The sequence below is a fragment of the Cinclus cinclus genome, chromosome 23, assembly GCF_963662255.1.
Source record: "Cinclus cinclus chromosome 23, bCinCin1.1, whole genome shotgun sequence".
Taxonomy (NCBI): Eukaryota; Metazoa; Chordata; class Aves; order Passeriformes; family Cinclidae; genus Cinclus; species Cinclus cinclus.
In genome coordinates this window covers 4874335-4898629 of record NC_085068.1, presented here as the reverse complement: position 1 = coordinate 4898629, position 24295 = coordinate 4874335, and the positions used below count along the sequence as shown (strand labels likewise).

Sequence of the window (24295 nt, the reverse complement as noted above, 5' to 3'; positions counted from 1 at the left end):
GGCCTCGGAGGGGCGGGAAGGAGAAGCGGAGGCCGCCGGGGCCCTTGTCGAGGCTTTCCGCGGCTGCGAGCTGAGGGGGCGCGCGGCGGGGAGCAGCGCGGGAGCGGCCCCGGTGACCGCTCGGCTCGGCGGAGAGGGGGGCACCGCTCCTCCCATCGTCCCGTGAGGCGGCGCGTGCTCTCCCTGCAGGCCCGGGGTCCGGCCGCGCCGAGGAGCCGTGGCAGCCGATGCCCCCCGTGCCGTGGTGCTCAGCGGATCCGGGATGGACGCGAGCGAGCGCCGAGGCGGCAGCGCGGAGCACGGCGCGGCTCGGGCCGCGGCCGCCTGGGCTGGGGCCGGGCGGGAGGCGGCGGCGCCCGGGGGAGCTGCGGGCGCTCGGTGCGCGGCGTGCGCGGGAAGCGGCCCCTGCGGGACGGGGAACTCCGGGCCCGGCGGGACCGAGCTGCGCAGCCCTGAGTCCGGCGGCGGCTCGGCCGCCGAAAAAGCCAACAGGTACCCGGGCAGCGCGCGGGGATGTGCTCTGCCGGGGCGGGCGAGGGGCGGGGACCCGGAGCGCTGCGGGGCTCCGGGGGTCACGGGCCGCGGCGTGTGCCGGTGCGGGGAGCGCGGAGCCGCTCGCGGCTCCGGTCACCTGTGCCTCATTCTGAGATCGGCTGAGCCGCTCACGTCAGCGACCCTTGGGTAGCTTAGATGTGTGCTTCAGCTAAAGACCATTTAGCATCAGCAAAGCAGAAATTACCGAAATAACATTTTTCGTCAGAGTTCAGAAATGAAGTGATTTATTTTTTTAATTAAAAAAAGAGTTCAAGAGCTATAACGTGTGCAGCGTTAAACAGGCATGTTAAGTTACCACATAATACTCGCGCTTATGTAATGGTTTGTATAGTAAGTACAATACTAATGATAGTGTCAACTGGAAAAAAATGCTACTAAAAATGGTGTTCATATCTCATTTGTAGGATTAGAATCTGTGATTTGAGGATATTGACTGCTTATTTTTTAGTCAGTGAAATATGTAAATGTAAGGAGAGGGAGGTTTTATCTGTTAACATTTCTGCAGCTATTGAAGTTAACAGCTAAAATGTATGATGAAGACTCTGAAATCACAAGGAATAAAATCTTTGCATCAGGTGTATTTTGAGGACTTTATGGTTCCCTGAGATGCTTTATAACTAGGTGCAGCCTTCAAAGCTAGGAAAACATAGATCAAGAATCAGCGTTTATTGATTATTTTAATACCTGTGATATTTAGAAAATCTAGAGTAAACATCATCTTATTTTTAGTTGCTAGGCATCTTAGCAAGCAGAGTGGTTTTGATGTGACTTTGCCATCCATGCCAGTGGAGTTGGGAAGGAGGAAGGTAGAGGAGAAATGCTTCAATTGCAAAGAAGTGAGAAAGGTACAACAGGAAATGTGACTGAGCATTAGGACGTTCCTGGATATTGCATGACTCTGCAGCCATTCCCCTAAAATGTTGATTTAGGGAGTAATTTTAATTGGGTGATAGGAAAAATATCTCCTACAGCAGAATTCTCTGGTAAAGTTTAACCTCTGTTTTACAGTGAACAGCTGAATTGGAGCCAGTCCCACAAAGATATGATGATGATGATCCAAGAAATGAAAAGGTGTTTGCCCGAAGAGAAAAGGAGTTCTAACAAGCCCAGTACCATCAGTGCTCTCAACTATGCCTTGCAGTGTGTCCAGCAGGTTCAAGGTACATGTGGAGACAGTCTGGAAGAACAGCAGCATAGTTTGCATACAAGTGTCTGGAAACAAGTAGCATTAAAAGATTACATTCCAGTTATCCTGCAAAGAATTGACTTTCTGGAGCTCTATGGTTTTGTTGCCAGGTTTTTTTTGTTAAACAACCATGCTATCTTTTCTGTTGAGATGCCCCCTATTGCTTCTCTTTTCTTCAGAGTCCCATAGCTAAGAGATGCCTAATAGTAACTTTCTATGTCTGTGGAGAAAAGGCATTCCCATCCCACTTGGAAACATTATTGGTTAGTTTGTGTTTTCCCACAGAACTAGGTAGCTGAAATTGTACTACTTCTTCATGCTTGTTTTCTGTAATAAAATAAGATTAGTCCAGTAGTATAGTTGGTATTCCTTTTCCTTTTGTCATTACATACACCTTCTCATCTCACCTTGGACTTCACAAAAAAGATGACAAAAGTACAAGGGCTGTAAGAATTACTTTCCAAGTAGTCTCCTTACTGACTTCCTTGTCTTTGTTTTGCTTTTTCTGTTTTTTTTGTTTGTTTTTTTTTCCCCAATTAGCAAACAATGACTTTTTCCAGGCTCTGAATGACCGAAGAGCTTTTCAGACAGATGTGGTGACATACAGCATAGAAGAGTTGGTGGCAGTTGCATCTGAGCACACTCCAAAAAACACTGTAAGAATTCAGGCACATTCAAGGATTTCATTCCATTTCACTCTATTTAGTCTCCTAGCATTGTTTTATGGAAATAGAATGTGTAAAATTGAAAGGTCCTTAAATTTTAGCCAGACAATCCTTCCAAATTTTTTAAGATAAATCAAGATTATATCTTAGCTGTGCTGTGTCAGTACCCAGCAATAGTGAGTGAGGATATGCTTGTTTTTTTTTTTTTTCCTTGGCCAGAAGCAACAAATAGCTCTTTGAAAATTTGTTTACAGGAGTCTAATCTTTTAAGACATCAGAGGGTTTTTAAAACCAGTCATATCCATACTTGTGAGGGACTTTTGGTTTCTACTTGTATTCTGCATTTAATTTTTCTTTTTTGTTTTCCAATATGTGTTGTGCTTTCTGGCTCTGCATAAAAGAAGTGTTTCTTGAAATTCGGTACTGTTGGATGCTGTATCAAAAATATTGCTAATGCTTGAAAAAGTACAAAAAATACTGGAAAGCGCTCAGAATGTTTTTGTGTGTGGAATGTTGATGAATCCTCTGAAATTTGTGGAGGAGTGTGTGGGGTGATAACTAATCATTCAGAGCAAAGACAAGCATCAATCTGTTTTGAGAAGACTAATGCAGTCTTACTAGCCTTGAGTGCACTGCTGTAGCACTGTGGAGAATGTAGTAGATCACACACCACCCAGCACGTTTTTGAACCTCAGCCTGAGGCTGTGGTTTGGGGTTTGTTGGTTTGTTTTGGGGTTGTTTTGCTTTTTGTCCTTATGTTGTCACTTCCACGTTTCAAGCAATGATTACCTTTAATATTTGTTTTCCAGGACACATTTGTGGCTGTATTTTCTTTGCTGTCTGGACGCATAGTGCATATTTCTGAGCAGGCAGCATCTATTCTGAACTGTAAGAAGAAAGTGTTGGACTCTTCCCGGTTTGTGGAGTTGCTTGTCCCTCAGGATGTGAGTGTGTTCTACACGCACACTGATCAGTCTCACCTGCCCCTTTGGAACATGGAAAGTCAAACAGGTGGGATGTGGCAATGCTCTTAAATGCTCTGTTTCTTTCTGTCTTCACAGAATGAGGACAGAGTAGTAGTTAATTTTAAAGGCTTATGCTAGCAATATGCATCAGCCTCATTTGTTCCTTTCCACTTTGAAAACTGGAGTGGCTGTGGGAGCAATCCTTGCTAGTCTCCTAAAGGCTTAACTCCTACTTGGGGTAAATAAAAGGTGCGTGCTTCATTGTTTATGTATCATCTTACTCATTCCAAATACTGCTGCTTTTTGAAAAGAAAATAAGTCTGATTGTGAGCTTAAAGTAGGTTAATCTACACCTTGTGGAAGCTTAGGTGCTTTGTCTTTATGGTCTGCTCACTTGTGAGCCGAGCTCATCAATCCCCAGTTTTAAGTTGATTTGCTATTTAGTGCTGGATATGTCTAAACTGAGATGTTTGAGTCCTGTGTTATTTGTGAGCAGTTCAAACATAACTTGCAGGCCAAGGCTGTGTCTTTTGCCCACCTTAACATGGGGCTGTTCTGGCATCAGTTCTGAGAAGTCCAAAGTCCTTGGTATCAAAGGATATGAGACATCTGTAGGTTTTGAATGCCAGGGATTCCACAACTTTGATACCAGTGATGTGCCTACCCAGCAGAGCAGTGGCACCCCAGTGGAGCTGTGGTTTTCTTGTCTGTGTATAGTTTTTGGTACTTGGCTCATAAAGCCAGGAAATACCACCTTTCCTTTTCACAGTGATGCACTGGAGAAAGGTGTTTTTTGTTGTTTTTTCTTATGCATTTCCTCTGAATTTAGTTCCAAGTCAGCCATTTCTCTAAGAGTGACTAGAGAGGAAAGATAACATTTGAGGTGGGAACAGACTGTTCAGTCTCTAATAAAGAGTACGTTGTGAGACTTCAGTCTTGCTCAGAAAGTCTGGAGAATGCAGAGTTTAACATAATTCTGATAGGTGTGACCTTTTGAAGGATATTAACTGATGCTTTCAATGTGTTCATCTTATTAGCTTCTCCATACGAGTATGCCCAGGTGAAATCCTTTTTCTGTAGGATCAGGTAAGTACATTATTGTAGTTTTATTTTTGTGAAGGCTGACAGTGAAGGGGTACAGTACTAGCAGAAACTGTTCTATTGTTGACCAGCTGACCAGTGTGAGCTCATGAAACTCCATTACAAAATGGGCTTTATGTGTTTGATATTGTCATCAAGTAGCATGTTTTGAACATCTTTCCCAGAGTGATGCATGAACTTGCACTGGGACAGAAGGAAAACTGTTTATACATTTTTCTCCTGGACCTATTGGTTTCCTTAAGTACTGTCATGCAGGAGAATGATCTTGTGAAAAATTGCTGCTCCCCCTTTTACTGTTTGAGAGTGGAGGCAAAGAGTGTTTTGCTTGAGATTAAGATTGCTTGAGAGATTGGGGCAGAAGCCTTAAGGGAAACTCAGGTTGCCTAAGTCCCAGTGTGAAGCCTGACTCCTGAGGCTTGTGAAGCCTGACTTGCTGCTACTGTGAATGCTGTTTGTTGCTTAGTACCTGACTAATCTTGGAGCTAGAAGAGGAAAAATACTGAGATTGACCTTCAATCATCAGTGCAGTTCTGTCCTAGACTCAGGTGATCTCTGGATTTCAGTAAGAACTGTTTGCTTCTGAGCAGATATGACACTTGCTCATCTTTCAGTTGATCATTGATTCATTCATACGTGTTTCAACAACCTTAGCTCTTAAATCATCTCTGTCTCTTGAATTGTGTAAGGGTCCCTGAAGTGAAGATAGCAGGACAGATAGCAATGTTAGGATGAGGGACCTGTTTGTTGGCTACATAAACATTTTACAACAGTTTTTCTCCATGTTTTTGTACAATATCTGTCTACTTCCCTTATGTAACAGATCTCTTGACTATGTTGGCTTTATGAGTAAAAATATCTTTTCACAAGCACTCACTCTAGGCTTAAGTAAGAAAACGGCTTTTTTTATGAATTAGACTTCTGCAATATCCAATTTCCATTTGTATCTTTTGTTTTCCCAAAGACAGAGGTGTCAGAAGTAGGTTTTATGACACTCACTTTTCTCTAGAAACATTTTATAAAACTAAGTGTGGAATAAGAAAGTAACTTTTAGTGTAAATGATAATCTTCAAAAATTTAACTCAATCCTTTCTGTAAGAGCTGGGTACAATGTTGAAATTATAAGAGATGGGAAAGCACTTGCAGTAGAAAGTACCAATCATTCTGGCAGCTGTTGCAAAGCCATGGTTAAGCTCTCATCAAGAATGTTGTGTGCTGCTACAGTTCAAACACATTATAGGAAGACAGATTCTTATAGAGGATAGTCAAAGAATAACAATGCACCAAGTCTGGAGCAGTCTTTCTTACATAGGTATGTGAAAACTAACCTTGAGGGAGACAGAGATTTAATTTTTTTTCCCTAAAATTGGTACCGAGTAAACAACACGCAGAAAAAAACTATTTAGCTTGCAGGAGAGCACAATGACAAATGGGCACTTGTGAATATGCTTGGACTGAGAATTAGAAGGTAGTCTTTAACGATTAGAGTATGAGTATTTCTAGACAGTGTCTGAATGTAAGTGTTGGAGACAAAACATTTACTTGACTTCAGCAGGAGGGAGGTCAGTGTTGCTGAGTGTGTTGACCTTGGGGCTGACTCAAAGGAGTGTGCTTGATTATTTTGGTTTGTGCTTAGCATAACTTCTCTGGGCAGGGTCCTTGGCCCTGGCACAGTGAGCCTTGAAACCAGGGTGTTAATTCCTTTTGCTTTTTCTCAGGGGTGGGAAAGATCAAGAACAAGAAGCACGTTGTTACCCTTTCCGAATCACCCCATACTTGGTCCATGTGTGCACTTCTGTCCATGTGGATGCAGAGTCCTGCTGCTTAGCTCTGGCTGAGAAAATCCACTCTGGATATGAAGGCAAGTCAGGAGGTTCCAGTGGAAAAAAGTCCAAACCAATAGAAAAATGCAGTGTATGAAAGTCTTCTTCCTTTGTTTAGAACCTGTGCTTGGGTAGTCTCACCTGTGTAAATTGCAGCTTGTGTGCATACATGCAAATCCAGAATATCTGTGCTGCCTTTGCCAGGCCCCAAAGCGTTTGACCTGTACTTGTTGTTTTTGAGAGAAGTCTGTAGTACCTAAAAATCTGTAATGTTTCTTTGAGTTACTAGTTAGAAAGAAGCAAACAATTACTAAGTTCAGGAACCAGTAAATGTAATGAGCAACGGCAGTGCCCAAGTTTTCTGTCTTAGTGCATATTTTGTTTCTATTAGCTCCTCGAATTCCTATGGATAAAAGAATATTCACCACCACACACACCCCTGGATGTGTTTTTCTGGACATAGATGACAGGTGAGAGATTTAAGTTTTTAAGAGCTATGAGGTATGTGTGGAGAGGTAGAAAAAAAACATTTAGTGATGCAACTGGAGGCCCAAGTAAAGTAGCTGAGCTGTGTGATTGGTAATATGTAATTAAACAAAACAGTTTTGTGTTAGTCCACTCATGGAAAACATCTCACACTCCACAGATACAGTCTTATATGTTTGTTAGTTTAAAACACATGTTAAACAGAACTGCAATAAGTTTTCTTTATCAGGGGCAATGGAGAGCTGTGGCTGCATCAACAGTGGAAAATGAGCATAATTACTAACTTTTTGCCAATGACCCACTGTCTTCAAGATCTGCTTTTTTTCCCCCTTTTGCATGTAAACAAGCACAAAACTGCCTCAAAATGTGGATATCTGTTGAATATGCAGGCACAGAAATGTTTGTCATGGGTATTTATGTGTCAATATTACAGTGCAGGCTTATGAGATGGACTGGGAAATGTTCTGTAGCCTTAGTTCACTTCACTGAAGATTGTGCATGGGCAGTTCACTGACCAGCAAAGGGTTAAGGATGGAAGTATACATTATAAGCTGTGATAATGTGTTTGGGTTTCAGAGCAGTGCCTTTGTTGGGTTACTTACCTCAGGATTTAATTGGAACATCCATTCTGATGTACTTGCACCCAGAAGATCGTCCTCTGATGATCACTATTCACCGGAAAAGTAAGAGCTGCTTTTAGAGGAATTTCAGTTGGTTTTACGATTCTTTATCGTACCTTTATCATATTGCTTGACATGTGACTGATCTGCAATCTAGACAAAAATTAACTAATTAACTCATGCAGTCAGTTTGAGATCAAAGTAAATTCATTGCCAAAGTTCTAAGAGCCCCAGTCATTAGTGTTTGTGCTTTCACTACTGTGTCGTAAGCTAAACCTTGTTTCTTGATTGTGTTGTTTTTGTTTTTTTTCTTTCAGTACTGAAATTTGCTGGCCAACCCCCTTTTGAGCATTTACCTATTAGATTTTGTACTCAAAATGGGGATTATGTCATACTGGACACTAGCTGGTCTAGTTTTGTGAATCCTTGGAGCAGGAAAATTGTGTTCATCATTGGCCGACACAAAGTCCGGACGTAAGTCAGTTGTAGAATTGATCAAATAAAGTGCTTTTCATTGATCACTCTGCAAAACAAAACAAAACAGACTAAGTACTGAACTAGAGACATAATTTGCTCTTGCAGATATGACAACAGCCTAGCATCTGTCTTCAGACCATTCCTTCAGAACAGCATCAGTCTTGTTTATTAAGTGTGAGAATAAGTGACTTACTTTGAAGAAAAAGGCAAAGCCAGCTTTTTATTTTAGCAAGTTTTTGCATATGGTTGATGTCTAAATCAAAGTACCAGTTTTAGATGAGCAAAAGCTAGAAAGCAGCATAAAATTAGATCACTTTAACAAATAATTACCTAAAATTCATTCATGCTCAGCTCACTAGAAAAACCCAAGTAATTGACCCTTTGGCATATTTACTTGATAGAGCATTTAAATATTTACCAAGGCAATGTCTTTTTAAAATGCAGTCACTATTGAATGTACAAATTAATTTTTCAGATGTTTCTCCTTAGTTTTCAATAAATTTGAAAATATGACTGACTGCCTTCTTACCTGATTTCTCTTAGAGGAAATGGCTTTTAGGAGCGGCCTTCTGACTTTTCAAAGTGATCTTTTATACAGGATATTATGGGGTATGAGTTTGCCTTCTGAGTGAAGGAGACAGAAGGGTATATGCTTATCAACCTTAACTGGTGTCTCTGCTGGTGTATTGACTTCCTTGGAGCTTCCCTGCTGTCATAGCACTGCCCCATCAGAGCAGCTATTGAGACAGATGACATTCCTCTGTGTTGTCTCATCAGAACAGTCAAAATAGTCATAATCAATTAGGAATCTGTTCTAAGCATTTATAGTTATATTTTCTTCATCAAATGAAAATGATTAGTGAAATACTGTTGGCTCTCTGCAGAAGCCCTCTGAATGAAGATGTCTTTGCCCCAAGAAGTAAAGAAACTAGCAGCGTGGAGAAAGAGATAAGAGAATTACAAGGACAAATTTACAAACTGCTTCTGCAGGTAAAGAAGGCAAAAGAGTTTCAGATCACAGGCCAGTCTTCTGAGTGAGAGACTAAAGAAACTTGAGTCTGATTAGTGGGCTGTTTTGAGGATGGTCTTTTAAAAAGCCTGAAAGGAAAGTTCTACATGGATACAGGCCCACCTCATTACCAAAAAAAAACCCCAAACTGTTTGACATTCTTGCCAAGTCTTTATGTTGAAAGGTAAATCTGCATCTTGAAACAGTTTGAAGCATGGTAGAGAACTTTTCACTTGAATGTATTTGTTTATTTGAAGTTCTGTGTTGCAAAGTATGTTGTTTCCTTCATTTTGTTTTCTCAGAGGATGATTTTTAAAACTTTATTTTCCCCTCTCATACAGCCAGTTCACAGCAATGTTTCCAGTGGTTATGGAAGCCTTGGAAGCAGTGGCTCTTATGAGCACTACATCAGCATAGCATCTTCAAGTGACTCCAATGGGAACTGTGCAGAGGAAACACAGGAACCAGTAAGTCTAAACATGTGTCACTGCCTGCAGAGTAGTGAAAATACACCTGTAAAAATGAAAATGTTTACTGGGTACATATGTGCTTCTCATCATGAATTTTACTGAAGCTGGAAGAATAAAGCCATGTTCAAGCTGAATAGGTTAATTATGGAGTGCTGGCTTTTGGTTTTTGCTCTTAGTTCTGCTGACTGTTATAGAAGATGGCATGGATATTAAAACATTCAAATGCTGAGGCTGTTTGAGCTTTATTGTAGTTAATTTACTTAAATTAATCATGATAACAGGATTAGTTAAGTTTAGAAATAACAATAGATACCAGTCTTAGGCTGATAGTCTATCCCTTTCAATTTGAAGAATACAAGATCCCAAGTCAGCTTCTATGGCTTCTTTGTACTCATTTTATTCTGGCTTTGCCTTTTTTGCATGTCTCAAGATGACATTGCAACAAGTTTGTGCAGATGTCAACCGAATAAAGAACCTGGGGCAGCAGATGTACATTGCATCTAGGAGCAAGCCACAGAATGCAAATGAACAGGCTGTGAGCTCAGAAGTTTTGGGAGGTAAGTGAATGTAGTTATGATCCTGAAGGTAACATGAACTCCTGTAGATGTGTAGCTGTGTGTTTGGCTATCTGGTGTTACACTGAAGAACTTTAGATAGCATTTCTTAGCGTGGCTTACACATGAGAAGATGCTGGTTTTGCTTAAAACCCAAACAAACAAATTCCCCCCACCCTCCCTCCATTTCACCCCTAAAAACAACCTCAGCAGATGCAATAACTTTCTAACTCCTCCTTGAAATATGGAGGAACATATGTCTCTTTCTAGGTTAACAGACCTCTCCTTTTTTATACTTCAAGATTTTCTAGTGAAAATGCACACGTGCTTGTAGCAAGTAGTGTGGAAGCTCCTCTTGGTTACTTTATATGAACTCCTAGAAGCTGTCATAGGCCAGACAATATGGCCTCACTTCCCACTGAACTAGGGGTTTAGTTACTGAGTGCTTAATGTTATATTAATGCACATAATTTGCAGTTTGTATGTAGCACAAATATATGGACAATCCTGGATGCTCCCTCAAATATCATAGGAATCTCTATTAAAGCATTTTGCTCTGTGATACTGTCTATTAAAGTTAACTGCTGGTGTTGTCCTAGAGGATTGTACTGTGTCAATATTGATAGGACTCTGGACAGTGTATTCATGGTATACAAAGCTGTGAATTACTGTTAAATAATGGGTTGGATTCTATGATGTATAAATTGAAAGAAGAGTAATATTGATTGCAGCTATATTTGCAACTTAAATGCAGGGGGTTTTCTGTATTGTCTTCTTTTGTGTTTGCTTGCTTTTTTGAGTGGATGTTTAAGGTGGGGTGGGAGGGTTTTGGCTTTTTTCAGGCAACTTTCCCCCTCTGCTTCCCTTGCCTCAGAACATATAAATGGAAATGAAAATGCAGAATAACTTTGTAATGAGAGCTATGCTGTCATAAGCCATATGTCCTTGTGTTGTTATGTGGTTTCCACTATATATTTATCTGTGTGTGTGTATATGTCTGTGTGAGGGTAGTGTTTAGATGCCCTTGAGAGGAATCTTTAAGTATTGCCTCTGTTCCAGGGAAGAGGCACACTGCTTCCTGTTTTCTTCAGACACTGAGAGGGGGTAGCACAGATGAACCAGGCAACACATTTTATGATGATCCAAAGAAGACTCCACATGTTCCTTCCTATCAGCAGATCAATTGTGTTGATAGTATCATCAGGTAATAAACTGTGAAACAGTTTTAGTGGTATAAATTTAAGATTATTTGTTAGAAAGTAAATATCCAAACAGTTTGCATTTGCCTTAAACTGTCTGGGGTTTGAGTTGGGAGATAAATTTGGGGTTGTTTGTAAAGTTTTCTGCCTCTTTGAGCATTGGGATGGATTGCCCAATCTGAATTACACAGTAATGAAAAGTTTAGGACCTAAGATTCTGTTTGCAACTATTTGTTGAGATTTGTCGTTGGTGTAGTAGAAATTTAAGTGAATTTTGATGGTCCTAATGTGTCAGTGTCTTCTCATTACACATTCTGAGAACATCCCTATAAAACAGAAAGTTGATATAATTTATAAAATGTCAGTATTTTTTAACCCAGTGGATAATGTAATCTTTTTTCTTTTTTCTTTTTTTTTTTTTCCCCCTCAAAGAGTGATGATAGATTTTATTTAAAATACTGCTTGGAAACCAGATACGTGTCCAGAACCTCCTGCAGTGAATTTAAAATACTAGTTAACAACCTCTGGATCACCAGTTTGGATTGTTCAAATGTTTGTATCTCCAAATGGAGAAAAACTCTCCCTCAAAGTAGAGAGAGCTTCCTGTGATATGCTTTCATTTCAGATATCTAGAGAGCTGCAGTATTCCAGCACTGAAAAGGAAATGTAAATCATCTGCAAATGCATCATCGTCATCTTCAGAAGATGACAAACAAGTCCAGCAGAGTCAGCAGGAAGTCAGGGCACTGGAAGGTAACACAAAGTGTACTGACAATCATTTTAGAACCACAAAAACTGATTTGGGATTTTTTTTATATGTCACTGTTATGTGTTCCAAGGTTTGTCCACTTTTTAAACTGTTGTGTTGCTAACAGTATTTTAGTAAATATTTGCCTAAATTGTCTAGATCTCCCAATTAAACATAAGCTAAAATGTTAAGTCTTTGAATGCATCAAAGGAACTCTTCTTTATTGTTGTTAAATGAACCTTCTGTTGCTCACTCATTTTATGCCACATTTAGTATGTGCTGCCTTTGCACTGGCATGTAAATGTTTTTTTTTAGTATATAAGACTGTCTTATTTAATAGTCTGCATATTTACTGGTTATTTCTGAACCGGTGAGACTTGATGAATTAGGAGCATAGTGCTTGGAATGGAATTCCATGTAGAAACTTTGTCATTTGCCAATAGATACTACTATGCTGTCAGCAGTTGAGTCCCACACGCCAATATCTGCTGGTCTGGAAGAGACGCTGAAAGACCAGACAACTTCAGGCATGGTGGGAGCTCCTCTGGCAGACCTGACCCTGTCCAACAAGGCTCCAAGTGTCATATCTGTCACCAGCCAGTGCAGCTACAGCAGCACTATAGTGCATGTCCCACACCCTGAATCAGGTACTGTTCACACTCACAAAACACTGACTGATATTTAAATTTACACAATGTTTCCAGCCTGAAGTACAAGGTGAGAAAGCTTTGTTCATTTAAGATACATCCTCAATGAATGTGAATTCTGAAATACTAAGGTACTTCTCAGGGTGATGTGAAGAAAAACTTGAGCCTGGAAGTTTTTAGGGTATTTTAATAAAATAGTTTTAACAGACTACACTGTTGCCTTTCCCCTTGAATTTCACTGCATATGCCTCAAAACACAGCAATGTGCTTTTGGACATTGAGGATTCAAATAAAAATTACTATGGGGCCAATGTTACTTCATTTTAATGTAGAAAGAAGCAAAAAAAAAAAAAAAGAGAGAGAATGTAGCTGAGTTGTTGTAAGAAAATATTAAGAAAGAATTGCCTCTAACTTCAAAGTGGATTTGAAGTTTTCCAGACCATGCAAAGTAATTTGCTCTGTTGATGTTAGTGTAACTATATTTGAGTTGAAAGACTTTTCTCCCAATGCCTCTGCTCAGTAGCTCAGATGAGGTTGTTTTCTCTGTAACACTCTGGGTTTTGTGGTAGTTGACACCAGAAGGGCAGAGCAAAGAGTGATTTGTTTTCGTCTCTCTTCAAAGAAGTGACTACAATGGAGGATGCTGCTGTTGGAAGTGAACAAATTGAGCTGCCTCCTGTGAGTGCTCAGAGTCTTGCGGTGCTGCCTGAGGACTTAAAGCCAGTTGGGCTAACAAAAGAGACCTTGTCAGCCCACACTCAAAAGGAGGAGCAGAACTATGTTGACAAGTTTCGACAGAGGGTCTTGCTCTCTCCATTTAGGACTTACCTTCAACAAGGAAGCAGAAGTAACAACAGACATTCCTGTGCCCAAGGTATGCAGCAGCTTTGAGAAATAAAGATTTGTTAGATGATTTGCAAGACCAGCCTAGCCATGAAGTCTGGTTCTCCTTTGTATAAATGAGTGTCTTATTGTCGCTGCTTACAGAATGCTTCGTTTGGATTGCCCACAAAGAATGTCTGCTCCATCTTGAATCTTGCTATCTTAGACTTTTCACAAAGCAGATAGTTATAGCATTAAAACCTGCAAATTCCAGGTAGTTTGTTGCATCCCCTTGAAAGAACGTACAAGATCTGATTGGGATAAGCCAAAATGTTTGATAAGAAAATTGATGACATGAAGGAAAACATTGTACGTGTCAGCAAATCCATCACTGGTTTATGGAAGAATTATCCAGAGGAAAGTCAGCTCTCTGACTAAGCCATACTCACTTATCTGGGTGTTTTTCCCCTTTTTTTTTTTCCTCTTTTTATTTCTCTGGGTCTGTGATTTCAGTGAATGTTTATTTTTCTTCCTCAGGTGATTTCCCTGCAAAGCAGATGAGCCCAGCTAGCTGTAAAAAAGGAAAACATGGAAAATTCAAGCGCCAGAAACCTCAGAGACAGTGCTCAGATAGCCACTCTTCTAGTAAAAATAGAAATAGTCTTCCATGTGAGAAGAGAACAAATCAGAAACAGTTGTTCTCTCCCTCAGAAGTGTCCTGTCTGAGCTCCTCCACTCTGAATGTCCATCCTCCTATGGGATTTCCTGCCTATTCAAATCCAGTGTCTACTTTTCCAGCCTCTTCTGGAGGAGAGCAGCTTGCCCTTCGCTCATTACAGCCTCAGTCCATGTCCTCATCACAGCTATACTGTGGAACAGAGTCATACCCAGTCTTTTATCCCCCAAACATAGGCACATTTATGGCTGTATTTTTTCAGGGTTTCCCCATGTATGCTCAGATTCCTCAACATGTCTTTCTCCCTAGCCCTCAGTATGTTTATCCCCCCTCTTCATATCCATGCACCACACTACCTCCAGCACCCCCTCCTTGTGCTCCATCACCAGTAGCACCACACTCTGTGGATCAGCCCTTTCCAGCCTCTCCTCACTCATCCGTGGAGGACCAGCAAGAGGGCCAGTGTGACCAGGCCCTACTGCTGAGCAGCTCACGGAGCAGCTCCCCACTTCAGCTGAATTTGCTTCAAGAAGAGCTGCCAAAACCTATGGAGCTTTCCAGTAGTGCTGATGTTAAGCCACATGCAGAAGATAAATGTGTAAGTAAGAGAGATGTTTTGTGTAGAGGAGAAACTGACTTTCACGGTGTTGTGTCACCAAAAGCGGTGGTGATGGTCTGTGTGTCAGGGACACAGATTTTGTTGGCTGCTTTTTCTCTTGGCTGTGCTATGTAGGCAGGTCATGAATAGCACAGGAAATGGAGAAAGCAGTTTATACTTGTGCTTGTGGGAACTTGTACCAGTACAGTGTGGGCACTTAGTAAATGACAGAAATGTGAGATCTTCTGGTCTAGGCTGCCACAAGCTGCTTCTGCTCAGCATTCTGGCAGCAGCCTTTTCAATGGAACTGCCAGCTAGAATTTGGGATTTGGGGCTTTTATGCATGTGGAACTTGGTTAGTGCTGCACAATTTGCATCCTTTTTCACCCAGTCCCACAGTCTCTGTGGAGAACCAAAACAAAGGGAAGATACTCTTCTAATTACTCCCTCTGTCTCCCAGGGATGCAGCTAATGAAAGAAGAACAGGGATCCGTGTGGGTCGGTTTCCATACATGGGCATAGAAAAGGCCTCTCCAACTTCCGCGGTAAACTCAGAGGCAGGAATCTGAGCTCTGCAGGCAAGGAAAAAAATGTTGCCTCCTGAATCCAGATTGGGCTGGAAAGGCTGGATCAGCTGAAACTGCAGGGTAGGGTCCTGAAAGGGGAGCTGGTGTACCTGGAGCTGCAGAAGCAGTTGCTTCGCTTAGTGAATCAGGGGAAGACTCTCATTTTCCCTGTAGTGCACCTTTGCTTGATGTGTATGGCTGCTTCATGCCATCTAACAGGATGTGAAGGGAACTGACTCCTCTCTTGTCAGTAGAAATTGTTAACTTTATGCAAATGTACAATATCCTGACAAACTGGGGAGGGATCTACAGCAGAAACCAGTAAACTAGAGTTCAGATGCTTGTTGATCTTTCACTTATGAAGAGTGTTATCCTGAGTTCTAAACTGCCAGTCATTTTCAGAGCTAAAAACTCCATACCTGTTGAATTGTTATGAGAACTTGGTCAACGTGTGACAAATTCAGTAACTGCATGGATTTCCTTTTGCATACTTAAATGTAACTTCTGTGGATGTGTTGGATCTGCTTTTTGTCTCCAGGATAATGATCCAGAAGATAACGGTAACAATGCTGCTCTTGAATTTCCTGACCGCTCGTTGTACGAGGACTCTCAGTTGGGTTCAGGTTCAGCAGCTTTAGGCGGTGGATCAGCTTTATCTGGTTCTTTAGGCTCTAGCTTCAACAAGACTTCTGGTCATGGCGCAGGTAGGGAAGACCAAGATTTAGGTATTTGGTGCTAGATGGCTTGCTAACATAACTAATAGCAGGGTACTGTAGTGGGGAAGGGAAATCCATGTGAGAAGATCCATGGCCTTTACTTTTCATCAGCTTTCTGTGTTTGAAGCCAAGTTTGCTTCAGTCACTGTAGTTGGAAATGTGAGTCTAAGAAGCTACTCCTTTAACCTAGAAGTCACTCTTCATTTTTCTGATTTTCACTTTTCTCTGCATTAAATACTGCTTTACACCTTACTTGACTAAAGGTAAATCTGCCTAGAGCAGGACCTCTCAGAAGCAGAGAAGTTGAGCCAATTAATTTTAACAAAAGTGAATGGAGCTTTGGAGATCTTGAATAATTTGAGAAAATGCACTTTATCTTTGAATTATCAATAGGTAGTAATTCCTAGAGCAATCATCTGGGAATGCCTGTGTTTGTTTTACAGAATTAACTTGCAAGAGTACACTGGGGGTGGTGTACTTTTTGTGCTGAATTACTGGGATTTTCCAGGCATCTGCCTTTTTTTTTTTTTTTTTTTCCATGGTCATTCTCAGCAGGTAGTGGGAAAAGCACCAAATATTTTCCCAGTAATTATTCTTCTGAAGCTTCCAAAGAAGAGAAGAATCAGGAAGCAGAAGAAAAAGGGACAGCTTATAAATCGAAACATGAGTCAGCCTGGGTGATGATGGATTGCACACCTGAGAGAGTTCTAATGAATTACCAAATGCCAAACAGGTTGGAAAACATCAACAATTTCTGACATGTAGTTTGGAACTGTGCATGGAACTATAGGATTAAAGTAAGACTGTGGAAACAGCACACAAACCAGTGAAACTTCCAAAAGGTGTCTTAGATTATTTTTGAGCAATTTAGGCCTGATAATTTACTTACTTTTGCCTACTTCTTTCTCATTCCCCCCCATCTGTTAAAATAAGGTAATATGTAACCTTTTTTACTGAAGTATTAATGGTATTGGTTATTGTCCTGTACTTTGAATGCATAGAGGGGTAAAACTACGGGTTATTTGCAAATTGCTTGTAAGTAGCTTACATATATAATTTGTAATTGGATTCCACATTAAACTAAGCACTACATAAAGCCATTAAAAAACCCCCACACCAAACAACCAAGAACTCCCAACAATATCAACAGCAAACAAACCTCAGACTGTTAGCCCAGTGTTGAAAGCAGCCTTACAAAGCAAATAAGGTACAAAGTTCCCTTTCAACAGCTGATGCTGTCTAGGCTTCAGCCATAGATTGTGGTGAAGAGACTCTCACAATGTCAGTGCCTGCCTTGCGTGTGTAGTATGGCTGTGCTCACAGCTGTCTCTTCCTTTCAGAGTCAAAGAGGAAGTTCTAAAGCAGGATCTGGAGAAGCTGGCAGTCATGCAAAAGCAGCAGCCTTGGTTTACAGATGGGCAGAAGAAGGAGCTTGCAGAGGTGCACTCATGGATCCGGACCCAGACTGTCCCCCTGCAAATCAGCACTCAGGTGAGCAGTGAGAAAGGAGCTGCAGGTCATCCCAGGCATTTCCAACCAGTGCCATCTTACAGTGCTGGATTGTGGCTGTCAGGATCTCAAGTAGGGCATCTAGAGTTGCTTTTTTTCTCTTGGTATTAAGTCCTTTGCTCTTTTTCTTATAAAATTGTTGCTATAATTGAATAGCATATAATGCTGGAGTATTAGTAAAAATTAGATCAAGTGTGTTCAGGAAGCTGAAAAATGCTCAATCACAGAGGAGAGTCAGGTGTATTTTAAGAAACACAAAACTAGCCAGTTACGTGTAGGTGTATTCATTCATTCTATCTTATACTTCATTACTTTAGCTGGTATAACTCTTGGGCACTCGACTAAACTGCTTCTGGTTTGCATTGATGGATATTAGAGAATGTCCTAATCAGTTTAAAGTGCTCCCAGGTGCTATAGAGAATGGCAAGACAGATCTAATTCCATAAAGACCTAGAGCTTCAGTGTTGAGTTGTACAGGAAGTTGTAAGGCTGTGTTCATGTACTTGTGTACCAGAAAAATCTCTTGTCTATTTTAGCACTGCATGTTGGGCTGGGTTTGTCAAGTGTGGCATTCTGAGATGTGGTATTTATTCTTAAGAGGAGAATATGTATGTCCTTGGCTATGGAACAAGACCAGAAAACTAGTCCTTGTTTTCCTAATACCTCATTGATAATATGTGTCCTGTTGTGGTTAACAACAGTCTTTGATTGAGATAGCAAAATTATGCCCAGTGATCTTGTAGAAAATTCTGTTGAATGTTTATGATCTCAAATATTAGGAAATGTATTGGTATGTAAATATCACTCTTTCCTATCTATGGTCCTGAAACCGTTTCTAAGCAGAAAGTCATGTTTTTTCTAAGCAGAAAGTCATGTTTCCAGTGCAGATTGTGACTTTGCAAAAACAACCAGGCTTATGACAGTAGCAAGAAATACAGGGCTTCTGTTTGGAGACTTTGTTTCAATATTGTATCATTTCTCAAGAAGAAAAGAAATACCAATACACTCAGGTATTTCAGCTGTTTGTTGGTCAGTGCTGTTGCTGTTCAGGCTGCAGTTCAAATCTTCAATAAGGAGTTTGCTTATAAAGCTGAATGATAAGGTCTTCAAATTCAAGAAAGTCATATGCCTTTTTATCTCAAAGGTAGAACTGTATGTTCCACTAACCAAATTAACTAATCTCAGAGGCACGGTAAGTGGCAGGTACAAATATCTGCAAGATCTAATCTCTGCTTTTAGAGAGCTCTCACCCCATTGGTGAGAGGTTTCAAGAGACTGTAATGTATCATTCCGTAGGATTTGACCCTTTGAAATATAAAAATAATTAAAGTACTATTTCTTACTCCTTTTCCAAGGGCTGTGTTACATGTGACAGCAGGGAAGCAAGCTGTGAGGCTGCAGTGGCTGATGAGAGCATGGAAAACAAGGGAGAGCCACCTCCAGTCCTGCCACGCTGAGGACATCAGCACCTGTGTCAGTGAACTGATTGGTGTAATTCCCACCCTCTTTCCCTCTGGCTTTGCTCCATACCAGCAGTGAATCTCCATGGCCATCTCTTACCAGTATGAAATATTTCAGTCACACATGAAACTCATCTTCCTCCATTACCCCTCTGCTCCTGGCATGACTCTGAAGACAATCTTTCAGTGGGAGGCTGTTTCACTTTCTGACCTCACAGACTTGAACACAGAATGGGTTATGTTTGTAACCTTTAACTGCTCAATGATGAGCAAAATACAAAGACTTTTTTCTTTGTTTGGGTGTTTGTTCTTTTGAAGTTGGCAAATAAGTGTGAAAAGATGCAGTGTTTAAGAACCTGTGAATGATGAACCTACTCATCAGAGCGTGTTTGCTCTCTAAGGTGGATGTATTGAAGCCAAGCTACAGTACTCTTCATTTTTGTTCACTATTTAAAGTGGACTAAAGATCCAAATATTCTGAAATGGTGGTAGCTGGTTTGAGAATCCAATAGGCTTTTTAAAGAGCAGCTGAAACCGGACAGGTTATTCTGCATCAAATGCCTTTTGCTAGCTCGTGCCCATCAAAAAGAAGTCAATTGAAGTGAAAAGAAGCAAATTTTTCCCTATGTTTTTTGTGATGTGTGTTTTGGAGTCAAGTTGTTCTACAGCTTTTGATTTTAAAGCTCTCTTTATCAAGACAGATATATAAATTAATTGAGGATAACTGGTTTGCAAATACACCAGAGGTCAAATTACATACAGCAATTAAAAAAACCCAACAAACCCAAAAGTATGAATCCACAGGCCCTGGTTTTATAGACAGAACCATGGAAAATTTTCTCTATCAAGGCAAGTAGTTATCAATTAAAGTAGTTACATAAAATCTTTTATCTTACGTTGGTAGTGCTTGGGAAGGTGGGTTTGTATCTTAATGTTTTCTTTGTTGAGTGGTTAGAGGAGTTGAATCCAGACATAAGTAGGAAATTAGTTAAGCAGTTCATTTGATTTGTTTTTGTTGTGGTGATGCCAAAACCAAAAATAATTCATTTCATTTCTTCTGCTTTCAAAACTCACATGGTGTGGAACTAAACTTGAACATCAGACTACATATTTGTTATTTCTTAGCACTGTTGACATCCTGTGTAAGATTTAACCTCTTTCCTTGTAATGGAGTCTCTGGCTGTTGAAATCCATGGATGAAAAAGGAGTTTGTAGTTCAGAACGTGGTAACCACTTTCAATATGTAAAAGGACTTGTTCTCATTAATGTCTCAAAGTGCTCTTCAAACAGGACATGCTTGGCTAAAAACCTGGCAAATTTTGTCTGATTTCCCCTCTGTTTATCAAAGGCTGGATGTAATCAGATTTTCCTTGTGGTGTTATTAATCACCTTAGCTTTCTCAGCAGAGTTTTAGAATGTAACACATTATTTACCCTTTTGTTTTGTGTAATCCTTTTGCTGGTGCGTGAAATATTTTCATTTATCTAGTTTCAGTTACTGGTAAAACTTCAAGTAAAATACTGTGATCTGCAGGTCACTGAAGGAAGACTATATTTATCTAAAGGTTTCTTTACTTGTAAAAGTCAATCCAGTGACAGTCTTTCTTGTTGAAGTTTATTTTAAGGAAAGTTATTTTTACAGAATTCTGAGTTTTCAAGACTAATTTGACTCAGGCAGCATTCTTTTTATGGGTTTGGGGTTTTTTTCAGTTTTTTTGCCTGCTCTGTCTATACCTGTTGGTTTTTATTTATTCTTTAGCTACATTTCTTTGTCTTTCAGTTTTTTTCAGCTTGAACTTGTTTTTTTCTTCTGTTGTAAATCAGCAGAGGTCCACACATCCTCAAACTTCAAACAACTCTTAAAGTAAGAGTCTTTAGTAGGTGTTTACATGTAGCAGGTTATGTATTCAAGTAGGAGGATGTGGGCAATATCTTCTACCTTTCCTAGTCTTTTTACAGCATTTTCCAAACATAACCTGCTTTATAACCACACTGCCTAAAATATTTGCTCTAAAACATGTTATCAGATACTTTGTGTAAAGGCTCTTTCTTGACTGGGAAGCTTCTTAATTAACTTATCTTACAAATTAGACTTATGCACTAGAATGTATTCTGCTTAGCTGTGTTTAAATTAAAATGATGGCTTTAATGCATTTCAAAACCTAGTGAAATAGATTAAATTGAATATTTCAGGTAAGGACAGCTGTCTCCTTCAAAATAGTTTGGAAGCTTAAGCCAGAAGGAAAGTTTTGCTAACAATAGACTCTTCTGTGTATGTTATCTTTATTTTCTGAGTTTGAAAGTGTTCATTTATTTCCCAAGTATGAAAATGAGCTGATTTGCAATGTCTTAGCAGGCAGACGTGTCATCTCTCATGTAAAACAGTGAGACTTAGTTCAGGAGAATGGCAGTATGTACCTAACACTTGAATAATGCTTGTGATCCGTAGGTCCATGAACATGTCCAAAAGATAATTTTATTATCCCAGCTATAGAAAAAGATAGAGAGACACAAAGGTGCATACCCACAGTTCATTCTAAATTCAGGAGTAGAATTTGGGAGTCTTTACTAGCTGTGTTCTGTGCTGTCTTTGCTACAAGTGATCAAGATTCTTTCTGTAGAAATCTGATCATGTTACCCGTGTTTCTTGTTTGGAGATGTTAACCCTTCTTGTACCCCTTACTGCTGTGAATTTGTGCCCAGTAGAACCACTGAGCAACAGAAAGCCCAGCCAGTTTTTGAATTGCTGTGAATACCATAGACCCTCTGGCCATATACGTAATGAAAATTCATGTGCCTAGGAGTTTGAATTCCAGGTTTGTAATCCTGGCTAAATCTTAGGTGCAGGATCCCTTCTCTGGGGCTACACACATCCTGGATTGTGGTAAAAAATTATGGTGTGGGAGAATAAGAGGAATGAACAGATGAATCAGTGTCCTGTGTGATTAAACAATTATTTGCCCAAGAATTAAATGGTCTTGGTTGCAAAATCGGCAGGTTTTATCCACTTAGGTTAAAAAAAACCCCCAAACTTTCCCAAGGTACCCTGCTAGAACCACAACTTCATCTTTCAGTGAAATGCCTTATAAAGCCTTTGACCTCGTTTCCTTAAGTTTTCAGGAGCTGGCAGTTTTTTCTTCAGCTTGTATTAATCTTTCAGTCCTTGTAGTGTGCTGAAGTAATCACAGCAAGATGCAGTTCTGATCAGAAAGGCCAATGGAGTGAGTGTTGTAGATGGATTTGCACCTGCTGCTGTTTCGTTTCTGTGGCTTTATTTTGCCTGGAAAAATGTTGCAGACAGTTTAGAGCTGCTTGGAAAGTCACTTATTTAGTGGTCAGAGGGAAAACATGCTGGTACAGCACTGATGCAGTTACTACCCCCTGTGGGGGTGTCAGCAGTTTGGAAACCCTCGGAGGATTTCGCTGGCATTTTTTTGTTGCTGTTGTATTCATAAATGTAGAATTATGTTTTTAAAAAATGAGTTGTTGTGCAGATATTTTCATGGCATTGCTGTGAACAGAAGGGACCCTCATGTATTTTTACAGTGTGGTAAATACTTGCTGAATGAGTAATGTATTGGTAAGTTTATCTTCCAGCTGAACTGAGTTTTGAATCACAATTGAATGAATTTTTACATCGGTTGGTAGGAGTATTTTATTGAAACAATATTCAGCTGTGGTTGAATTTACAGTTGTAATTTTAACTGTACACTTTAAAGGAGCATCTGATTTTATAAATAAAACTGAAAAAGTATGCTGCAAAAAACTGTTCAAATGTGTGTTTATTTTGTTCTTGGTAATGTGTAGAAAATAGACTTTTAACAGAATGCTCAATACCTTTTTTTGATTGTGTATGGGTTTGGATACATTGTCCATGGGGTCATGGGTACAGTGAAAATGGCCATGTAGTGGCCATTTATGCTGTTTTGTTGAGGAATTTTGTGATAGTTTGCTTTTTTCAGTCACACTCCATCTTCCCAACTCCAGGATATGTTCTTTCTTTTCTAACTGTATCCCATAAGGGCAAGCATTTTGTGTGTGAAATATTACAACTGTATTTCTAAACGTCTGGGTTTTGGCATGTAGGAGTTAAAGCTTCTGTCTGTGATCACTTTTCTAAAAAAAATTTGTTCTAGAGGAAGTACAGAGGAAAAAACAATCATAGGTTTAATTAATGAGCGTGTCTCATATATAGGCAAGGAAGTTCTTAACTAATTGCAGAGCAACAATTTGTTCTTCTTTTTCTGCTTTAAGGGACTTAGCAGAGAGATATGATTGATAGTGCTTAAAGAAGCCTGCAGGGAGTACAAGATACAGAACAAAAGTAGGATCATACTGAAATTGGAAAAGAAAGAAGTAATCTTAGATGAGTACATAACTGAACTGCTTCTGATAAGGTAAGTGATACAGTGCCTTGAAATACAGGCATCTTGAAAGTAACATTGGATGTATCATTGCTGAGAGGTTTTTTTATTTTTTTAAGGTTTAGTTGGTCATTTTAGGCATTCTTAAAAATGTGAGTCAAGTTGTCTATATATTCCAAAAATGAGGATAAATGAATAGGCTTGTGAAATGAAAAATGTTCACGGTGGATCAATGTTTTTATTCAGAGATTTAGGCTCTGTCAGCCTCTCCACATTTCTGCTTTGTCAATAGTAGTCATCCTCCTGCCAGCTCAAGTTCTGGCTCACAGCTGAAAGCCTGAAGTTACACATTTGTGTGGATGTCAGAGGTGAGCTGCATGATGTACTGCTGTATTTTTGGCAGCTGGGGAGAAATTGAACCTGTGATGCTCAATCACCCCATTCTCAGAATTAATGGGCCTGCTTTTTCTGTAGTAGGTTTTGCTTCACAGAAGCATAAATCCCTGTCAGGATATCCATCACACACAGACCTGCTGTGCAGCTCTGCCTGGGCTCTGCCTGCTTGGCCCCATGAACAGGCCAGGCTCTGCTCTTGGGCCCTAGACCTGAGTTTATCTGGCATCTGCCAGGAATGTCGTTTGGGAAGGAATCACATGGGTCCTCAACAGTGTCTCAAACAGTTGCCTCTTTGAGAGGTACCAGTGATGTCCAAAGACAGTCTGAACTCCTTCCTTTTCAGAGGCGAGGACTGTGACTGACAAGGTCTCAGGCTCTGATGAAGTTCTGGTGTATTAGAATTAGCTGAATTCTTCCTCAGCCCCTGCTGCTGCAAGCTGGCTAGCTGGAGTAACAAATTGATTTGGTATTGCTTCTTTGCATGCCAGAAATATTAGAAAGTATTTTGTAGTTTTAAAAGCTAAGGTTTCACTATCTGTAGCTTAATTACCTTGTCTTGACCCCATCCTCAATACCTGACAGCTCTTCATTTCTTTCCTCTCTCAGGTAGATGGCTAGTGAACTTATAATACTTGTGATTTTTTTTTTTCTATTATCATTCACTCTGGTTTTATTTATTTAGCTTTA

General features: G+C 40.1%; 1 protein-coding gene across 1 annotated transcript; it reads left to right on the top strand.

Annotated features, from left to right (window-relative positions):
- The first annotated feature begins 262 nt into the window (after positions 1–262).
- Positions 263–22604, top strand: PER3 (period circadian regulator 3). The gene is made up of 21 exons (XM_062507797.1): positions 263–492; positions 1564–1715; positions 2282–2397; positions 3216–3417; positions 4409–4457; positions 6188–6330; positions 6684–6762; positions 7355–7461; positions 7716–7872; positions 8760–8865; positions 9226–9351; positions 9785–9911; positions 10968–11112; positions 11733–11860; positions 12299–12502; positions 13125–13376; positions 13862–14598; positions 15703–15868; positions 16433–16613; positions 17221–17371; positions 18745–22604. Exons 1-21 carry the CDS (start codon positions 263–265, stop codon positions 18844–18846), a joined length of 3660 nt encoding a protein of 1219 aa, XP_062363781.1. The 3' UTR covers positions 18847–22604.
- Positions 22605–24295: the final 1691 nt, after the last annotated feature.